The 9,915-nt window shown below is 43.2% G+C and overlaps 1 protein-coding gene across 2 annotated transcripts in view; it reads left to right on the plus strand.

The window, feature by feature from the left end:
* The window catches only part of ERICH1 (glutamate rich 1), a 59,214-nt gene extending 50,601 nt beyond the window's left edge, over positions 1-8,613 (plus strand). For both annotated transcript variants that reach the window (XM_083495714.1, XM_083495715.1), the window contains 2 exons: positions 641-835; positions 7,710-8,613. In XM_083495714.1, coding sequence (XP_083351840.1) covers positions 641-835; positions 7,710-7,783 — 269 coding nt within the window. In that variant the 3' untranslated portion in view covers positions 7,784-8,613. The remainder of the gene's footprint in view (positions 1-640; positions 836-7,709) is intronic.
* Positions 8,614-9,915: the final 1,302 nt, after the last annotated feature.

Here is a 9,915-nt window from a genome sequence, read left to right on the forward strand (position 1 = left end):
AACTCTAAAGCTACAAATAGCTGTAGTAAGTTATCTTGTTCCTAAGTCATGGTCAGTCTCCCCTCTGGTTTTGCTTTTGGTATACAATGCCACCAGAAATTTTCAGCTTGCCATATTGCCATCATTACCATAGCTACTATCTCATTCGTTTTAACAAGCGGTAAATGGCTTGTCACAGTGGTCACTTGCACATTTAACAAATATTTAAGGCACTTGTCTTCATCCAAAGAATCCTTGGAACTTTGTTAAAGCTGCTGCAAATTATAAACTACAGTTCCCAGGATTCTTGGGGGGGGGGGGAGCCATGTTTGTTAAGTGTGCTTTTAAGTACCTGCTGTGGATGTGACATGTATTATAATGCATCTGTTTTAAGAGTTGCAAATCAAAATAATCAAGCGATGTTGAAAAGTAAGGGTAGTTAATCAATAACTATATAAATAAAAAAAAATTTCTTCCAGTAGCACCTTAAAGACCAACTAAGTTAGTTCTTGGTATGAGCTTTCGTGTGCATGCACACTTCTTCAGATACACTGAAACAGAAGTTGCCAGATCCTTCTATCCTTATATAAATAAAGAGGAGACTTTGTAAATGAACTTTTCTTTCTTGTTCTGCTTTTTTTTCTCCCCCCCCCCTCCCCAGAACGATCTAAATGTGCAGAGTCAGCTGTGAATTCAGAAAGCGTTCAGGAGGTTTTACAGAGTCTTGAATCTCGCAGCATGCCTTTGTCAGACGTCACTCTTTTGCGTGAGATGACATCTCCTGTATTTCTGCAGAATGTAGAGAAACTCAAGGCGGCCGTGGGAGAGTTCCACACTAAGTCAGTGATGCCTCCCGGTAAGTTCAGTGCACACAAACGTGCTGTTATTGTTCCTTTCCTTGAAAACTAGGATGCAGAATTTTATAATAATAATAGTAATTTATTATTTATACCCCGCCCATCAGGCTGAGTTTCCCCAGCCACTCTGGGCGGCTTCCAATCAAGTGTTAAAAACAATACAGCATTAAATATTAAAAAAACTTCCCTAAACAGGGCTGCCTTCAGATGTCTTTTAAAAAGAAGATATCTGCTTATTTCCTTCACATCTGAAGGGAGGGCGTTCCACAGGGCGGGCGCCACTACTGAGAAGGCCCTCTGTCTGGTTCCCTGTAACCTCGCAATGAGGGAACTGCCAGAAGGCCCTCGGTGCTGGATCTCAGTGTCCAGGCTGAATGATGGGGGTGGAGATGCTCCTTCAGGTATACAGGACCTAGGCCATTTAGGGCTTTAAAGGTCAGCACCAACACTTTGAATTGTGCTCGGAAACGTACTGGGAGCCAATGCAGATCTCTCAGGACCGGTGTTATTTGGTCCCGGCGGCCACTCCCAGTCACCAGTCTAGCTGCCGCATTCTGGATTAATTGCAGTTTCCGGATCACCTTCAAAGGTAGCCCCATGTAGAGTGCATTGCAGTAGTCCAAGCGGGAGATAACTAGAGCATGCACCACTCTGGCAAGACAGTCCGCAGGCAGGTAGGGTCTCAGCCTGCGTACCAGATGGAGCTGGTAGACAACTGCCCTGGACACAGAATTAACCTGTGCCTCCATGGACAGCTGTGAGTCCAAAATGACTCCCAGGTTGCACACCTGGTCCTTCAGGGGCACAGTTACCCCATTCAGGACCAGGGAAGCCCCCACACCTGCCCGCCCCCTGTCCCCCAAAAACAGTACTTCAGTCTTGTCAGGATTCAACCTCAATCTGTTAGCTGCCATCCATCCTCCAACCGCCTCCAGGCACTTTTCCATGCGCAGGGAAAATATATATTTCAAAGGCAGTCTACTTTTTTGTTTCTCAGTCTGTGTGTAAAGGTAGTCTCAAGGGTGTCCAATATAGAGGGGTCAGTGGTGGCCTGTTTTAGCTGTTACCCTTTCCTCTGCCCATGACACAGTAATACACAGTTCCAATTAGAAAACTAAATATCACTGGCTGTGCAATTGTAAGCATACTCAGAGGTGAGGCCTGTTGAGTTTAGTGGGACTTGCTCTGAGGTAGTATAGGGTTGTAGCATGAGCCTTTCGCTCGTGATGTGGAAGTTTTGCAGCAAAACATTTTACTCTGCCAAATAATTTTCTTTTCTAATTATACATTTGCTGTCTTCTAACTTCATGCAAGTTAGTTACTTTTTGGTGGAGGGGAAGACTAGGACGTACGAGATAGCAATCTGTGCGTTTTATTTTCAATTAAGAAAACAGAAGAGAATAGCTGCAAGGCATGGTTCACAACCCCCGTTCTTTTTCGTTCTCATAAGGTGCGCTGTTCTCCATAAATCCGACTGTGGCATAAACACTCCTCACTCCTTACAGTGGTTTAAAGCATCCATTTAGAATTCTCTTCACACCTCACTTTACCTCACTCTGAAAACGGTTCACTGGTGTGTCTGCAGTACGTGTGAGAAAGAGAAGCAGATAGAATGAGAAAATAAGACTCCTTCACCCCCGAATTCCAGATTTTTAAATACTATTTAGGAAGTCTCCAGTAAAAGAGAAGCATGAAAAAACATTGGTCGGGATCCAAAGTACTGCATATGGTGTCCTGCACTCCGAAACTGACTTGGGTTTGTTCACATTGAATTAACAGCCTTCCGCATTAATATGGCAGACCTGTTTTTAGACCGCGGCCCTGCCTGTAATATACCGGTACATTTAAAGCACCATTATGCCACTTTAAACAACCATAGCTTCCCAGAAAGACACCTGGGGACAATAGTTTGTTGAGGGTTTTGAGAGTTGTTAGGAGACGCACTATTTCCTTCATCAAACTATACTTCCAGAGTTTCCTGGGAAGAGGAAGTCATTGTTTAACCACCGTAAGAACTATAGCTCTGTGAGGGAATGAGGGCCCTCCAGTAGGGAGGAATTGACAAGAAGAGGAATCTGGGACAAGCCACAAATAAAATGATTGATTGATTGATTGATTGATTGCTATGGTAAAGCATCTGTCTTGCATTCAGTAGGGCTCAGGTTCAGTCCCCGCCATCTCCAGGTACAGTGGTACCTCTGGTTAAGAACTTAATTCGTTCTGTAGGTCTGTTCTTAACCTGAAACTGTTCTTAACCTGAGGTACCACTTTAGCTAATGGGGCCTCCTGCTGCCGCTGCGCCGCTGCTGCACGATTTCTGTTCTCATCCTGAAGCAAAGTTCTTAACCCAAGGTAATATTTCTGGGTTAGCAGAGTCTGTAACCTGAAGCGTCTGTAACCCGAGGTACCACTGTATATCTGAGAGACACCCCCTGCCTCAAACTCTGGAGACACTGTAGATCAGGGTGGTCCACCACATAGCCCAAGGGCTGCTTGCAGCCCTTGAGACCATTTTTGGCAGCCCTTGGCAACATTAGATGCCCTCACGCTGCCTTCTCAAAGCTGGCTAAGCGAGGCTCTGGGCTTTGGGAATGAGGCATGAGGGCTCTGACAAGGTCCTAGAGTCCTCCTCTCTCCTTCCCAAAGCCTAGTTAGCTCTTCCCCAGCTTTAGGAAGGGGGTGGGAGGGCTCTAGGACCCTGCCACAGCCTCGCACCTTGCTGAGCTGACTTTGGGGAGGCAGCATGAGGGTTGCAGGGGCATGGAGGGTCTGTCTGGTTACAGGGAACTAGGCAGAGGGCCTTCTCGGTAGTGGCACCCGCCCTCTGAAACGCCCTCCCATCAGATATCAAGGAAATAAGCAGCTATCCTATTTTTAAAAAACATCTGAAGGCAGCCCTTTGGGAGCCGCCCAGAGTGGCTGGGGAAACTCAGCCAGATGGGCGGGGTATAAAGAATAAATTATTATTATTATTATTATTATTATTATTATTATTATTATCATCATCATCATTATCATTATCATTATCATTATCATTATCATTATCATTATCATTATCATCATCATCATCATCATCATCATCAAATTTTGGCCTCACCCCCCTCATGCAACAAGGCAGTGTGTGGCCTGTGGGTTCCCTTTTGAAGAACTCTTGTGGCCCACTTTTTATTAAAAGTTGAACCACCCTGGTACAGATAATACTGAACTCGGCTGACCTGTGGTCTGACTCCTATGTCCCTATGATAGGCCAATAACAAGCGTACTGGCCGGAGGTATGAAAGTCAGCCACATGTTATATACTTACAAAGGTTCAATATTTCACTGGAGCTGATGTCAAAGAGAACTTGAGTTGCTTTTTGGAATCGTCATAAATATAAAGGCTCGAAAGTGTAACAGCTACCGCTTCAATTCAAACCACGTTAAAGGCCTAGGAGCAGGGAGGGCAGCTGTGGCACTGCATTAATACAAAAGCTGAATAAAAAGGAAATCGGATTTTCCTTGCTTTCATTGTCAAGGGTTTTCTTCTTGTTGTTGATTAAAACAATATTTCAAACAGCTGCTTCCATTCATATTCTAATAAACTGAAGCAGACTAGCCTGGACTCAGGGGTTATGGGCCAACTGAAAAGGAGTCCCTTCTGGCAGCTACTTCATGTATTTCAGAACATCTGGGAGATGCAATGCCGCTGTGGAGAACAGAGTATCCCATGCCGCTTTGTGGGGAGCTAAGCAGAAAAGTAGTAGAATCACATATACTGAGGAGCAATAGGAACTCTTGGAACTGGATATCTACAGAGCTTTTGAAAGTTTATTTTTAAAAAGCAACTAATTCAATTTAACATGTCCAAAAAGGAACTAATCCCATTCTACATTCATACCTTTACAAAATTCATAGCTTTAGTTTCTGCTCAGTTCATTCCTCAACGCAGGTGCTTCCAGTGATCCTCAGCCATTTTTTAAGCATTCAGAATGTCACAAGCTGCTGTGGCTGAAGTATAAAATATACTTCAGAATAAGAAAACTTTAAAACATACACACAGTGGAATGTGAATTGTTTTATTTATTTTCCCCAACAATTGTGGTCTCAAAGCTTAAAGGCCCAAAGAATCTAAAGATTTTAACAACAACAGCAACAACCCATGTGATCAAATGAACTTGAAGATGAACTAGAAATTGTTCAAGGTTCTACCCCAAAATGAACTGAATTCCCATCCAGTTCATCCAGCAATTATGGGAACTACTTTTGGATGAAGTTTGGAGATTTTTGAAGTAATTGAACTTTGATTCATTCGATTCATTGAACTTCGATAAACTAAAGTAGTTTATTCCAAACACTGGATATCCATAGTCTCAAGAGCAAAGAGGATTTTGTTTAGTTTTGTTGTAAAGACATTCCTTTTTCTAGTCTATGGACTCCTTCAGCCACCACCATCTTAGGGTGCCCTCTTTTCCAAAGTCTGCCTGTTAACATTTGGGTTTTTTTGTTTGTTATTGTTGGCAAACATCAAGTAAAAAATAGCTTTCTCTCTTGTTGCCTAGGAAATTATCACCCACTAAAGAGCTAAAAATGTCTTCTGTCAAGATCTTTTTCTAAAGAGCAACAACTGCAGAACTGTCCTCTAATTCTTTTCCCTCCGTGTACCTATTCTTTCTTTCGGTCAGCATACAGTATTCTTACCTTCCACCCGTGATGCGCAATCTAGATTCTTCACATGCACTGCAATCAAGAAAAGAAAGCAATGTGCAAAGATGAAGAAATCAAAGAGAAGGCAGCTTAAAAATAATTATACTGCAGTAGTTAGCACTGTGAAAAATGCCTAGCCACAATGTGGCTATACTCTTGTTAAATATTTGTCCAAGATGGGCAAATACCATAAGAATATAAGAAGAGCATGCTGAATCAGGCCAGTGGTCCATATAAGTTGACCATCTTTTTCTCACAGTGGCAACCAGAAGGCTATGAGAAGCCCTCAAGCAAGACCTGAGCTCAACAGCACCCACGCATCCTGCGGAAGGCAGCAACTGATAGGCTTTACTTTCATGAATTTGTCCAGTTTTGAAAGCCATCCAGGTTGGTGGCCATCACTGTCACCTATGGAAATGGATTCCATAGTTTAGCTATGTGCTGTGTGAAAAAGTCCTTTATTTTACCTGTCCTGAATCTTCCAACATTCATTTTCATCGGATGACTATGAGTTGTGGTTTGAGGATCCGACCCCCGCTTGGTGGAATAAAGACACGTTGACACAGAATATAAGGTTAATGGGCAACAAAATGCCACAACTTTATTGATTACAGCAAATGAGAAGGTATTGGCTTAGGCATTGGACCACGGAAAATTTGACTCCACCCACTCGAAGAGGGGTGAGTCTGAAGAGGGGGTTAACCACCAGTAGAGGGAGCCTGTTGATGGTAATACAACTATAAGCTCTCCTCTAATGTCACCGAGGGTCGTGCCATGGCCCCCTGCCACACAGGCATCGGACAGGATTCACGACCGCCAGATTCCTTTACCGGAATACCCAAATTTGAAGGGGTTGGCGATGGCCACACCTTGCCCTTCCACACACCAACAACACATTCCAATGCCTAACCGCCACCCGAGCCTAAGGTGAGCAAATGAGCTGAATGGCTGACACGGCTGCATCTTGAGCAGCAAACCACGTCCCCACCAAGCCGCCCGATTGGGTGCTCAACCGGGAGGTGTGGCGCGCCAGCCATGTGGATGGGGCAGGGGGCATAACGCCCCCTGCGTGACGCGGGAGTCATCTCCTGCCCACAACACCTCCCCTCCGGAAGGAGGAGAGGCCTTCTAATGTTAGGGGAGAAGGAGAAAAACTTTTCTCCATCCACATGTGAAATTAAGAACTTTTGCCCCACCATGCGTCACTTTACACTTGTTTACATTGAATTGCATTTGCCATTTTATAACCCATTCACTCAGTGTGGAGGGTCCTTTTGGAACTCTTTGCAAACCTTTTGTTTTGCTTTGATGACCCTGAACAATTTATCACCATCAGCAAACTTGGCACCTCACTCCTCAACCCGAACTCTAGATTATGAACAAGTTAAAAAGCACAGGTCCCTGTACTGATCCTTAGAGGACTTTACTCCCTACATCCATCCAATGGGAGAACTGTCCATAAATTTCTGCTCTCTGCTTCCTACAACTTAATCAATTCCTGATCCACAAGAAGGCCTCTCTTCTTATTCCTTAACTCAAGAGTCTTGGGTTTGGCAGGAACTTTCTTCAGAGGTTTTTGGAAGGCCAAGTACACAGAGCTAGTGAAAAGAGAACAGGAGAGACTGTTGTTAAGAGACAGAGATTTCCAGGTGTAAGTTTAAGGAGTGCTGAGGACCTGGCCACAAGCTTGGATTGACCAGGGCATACGGAATGGGGAAGCTCATGAAAGAGAAATCCCCAGCTCTCCAGAGCAGATCTGGGGAGGGTGTAGGAGGCACACAGGAAGATGAAAGTGAAGGGAAGTTATGTTGTACAAATGGAGATCCTCATGCTATTGGAACTATTTTGTTGGATACAACCCTAAAATTGTAATAAAGGTCTTATCCAAAGCTGCTCATTTCATTAAGTTCCTATTTGCCTTATATAAAGTAATTATACTTAACCATTCAAGTCTGGAGTTATCCCTGCTCAAAGCAACTCATGTCACAGCTGCAACTGTTTATTTTAGGAGTTTGAAATCTTGAAGTTTTTGCATGTTTGTAGCTCCCAGGCATAGGTGTCTCCCCCTCTCCCTTCATATTTCTCCAAAATGGAAACAGATGTCTACTTGGGGTTTTTTATCATTCGGAATTTGTTTACTGAACACTATCTTATTGACATTTCATGAAGAATTTGCTTTCTCCTTTGCAGATCATGCCAAGGCAATCTCTTCTCTGTATCTTTACTGGATTACAGATATCCTTCCTGGAAAGAACAGGAAATAAGCTAAATGTGCACATCCATCTGTACAGGGTTAAAATGTAATACATAAGACTCTGAACTGTGTCTGAGAATATTCAGAAATGGCAATGCCATTGAAGAAGATTGCAACTTCACAAAGATGCTGTTGGGTTTTTTTATTACTATTGTCTCTAGCCCCAAGTTAATATATAATATTGCAAACTTCTTTTATTTTATCTATTCTAGTTTGAGAATATATAAGCACCAGTTTCCCCCTTATTGTAGGTCCTTCTTGAGTTTTTATTGCAACTGAATTGGTTCATGCAAGGAAGACTCTTTCACTAGCTGCTTCATAACTGCCAGAATAACTTGGTGGCCAAAGCCAAGTGAAAATGTACAGCGCTATCATTGTTTTTATATGATATTGTTGTTTATAGAATTTCAGAATCCATATTTTTATATATAAAATAAAGAGGAAAAAGAGAGGTTTTATATCTTGTATCTCGCTCCTCAAGCAGATCCATCACTTTCATATATTAGGACAATATAGGCTTCAATGCATCTCACAACACTATTCACTCCCCTTTCTACCAGGAAACTTGGAGCTGTCACATTATAGGCCATCAAGATGCTGACTAGGATACCTAGCCTTTGCAAGCTATGGGAAGGAGAGAGAAGTCCAGTGTTCTGCCCTTACCCTCATGCTCCTTGAACAAATGTCAGCTGCTGTGTTGATCAATTGCTCTGTGAAAGAGCCGAGGTATTAAAGCATGTCCATCTTTTGTGAAACAAGTTACAAGCAGTATTTCTTAGGTGTATCAGAGTAGGGGAGACAGAAAAGCCATAACAGAGTAAACATAATCATTGTTCCAAAGTTATAGTGCTGTGAGTTCATGATTTATTATTATTATTAATTGCACTTATTAGTTGCTGTTTTGAAAAAGGCAGTAAAACAGCAACAAAGAGGAGCATTCCTGTTATTTCTAACTTTCTTCTTATTTAGTGTGGAGCATGAAAAAAAGAATAGCCCTGCTAATACCACTTCCAAAGCTGATACCAATATTCATTGTCCCAATATTGCAGGTTGGAAGGGGCTGTGGCTGAGAGAGTTTATGAAAGCCCTGATTGCAGTTTTTTAATGTTCAGAAACAAACAAACAAACAAAAATCAATTATTGCACATGAAGAAGTGTGTTGTTGTTTTTTTCAGCCACAGGTTCAGATCCTGCACTTCAGGAATGCTCTGTAACATTTTGTTGTGGGGCCTCATTTGTACTGTATGAAAAAGCTGAAACAAAACAAAACAAAAACTGTGGCATCTGTGTTTCCTGTACCCCACATTCAGCAAACATTGCACCAGTTGTTGAATAAGAGAGTAGCTTCTATGCGGGCAAAGTTTCATGCATAACTATAATTAAGGGTGACTTAAGCCTTATTGGGACGCGGGTGGCTCTGTGGGTTAAACCACTGAGCCTAGGGCTTGCCGATCAGGTCGGCGGTTCGAATCCCCGCGGCGGGGTGAGCTCCCGTTGCTCAGTCCCAGCTCCTGCCAACCTAGCAGTCCGAAAGCACATCAAAGTGCAAGTAGATAAATAGGTACCGCTCTGGCGGGAAGGTAAACAGCGTTTCCATGTGCTGCTCCGGTTCGCCAGAAGTGGCTTAGTCATGCTGGCCACATGACCCAGAAGCTGTACGCCGGCTCCCTCAGCCAGTAAAGTGAGATGAGGGCCGCAACCCCAGAATCGGTCACGACTGGACCTAATGGTGAGGGGTCCCTTTACCTTTACATGCCTTATTCTGAGGTTTGTATTTTAGGGAGGAAACGCTAGACACCACCACCTCTAGCAACAGAAAGGCATGTATACAGAGGCATTAAAACTCTTATGAGCCCCCAAGTTGGAAACTGAAGTGGTATAGCCCAAACACAATTTTATAGCCTCAAGTCAGAACTGCAACTGGAAGAAGAAATTGGCTTGTGGTGTAAGCACGACTGTTTGGGTGTCCTAACTGCATCATGGAACTGTGAAAGAAAATCCATTTCCTGCACTGTCACTCAGTGTCTTTTGCAGGCATCGTTACCTTCACAGAAACTCAGACAAAGAGAATATTTCATTTCCGCCCATCAAACTTCGAAAAAGTGTTAAAATTAATCAGGTGGGCAGTGAGTAGAAAAGGGG

This window comes from Podarcis liolepis (assembly GCF_965112155.1).
Source record: "Podarcis liolepis genome assembly, chromosome: 3".
NCBI lineage: Eukaryota > Metazoa > Chordata > Lepidosauria > Squamata > Lacertidae > Podarcis > Podarcis liolepis.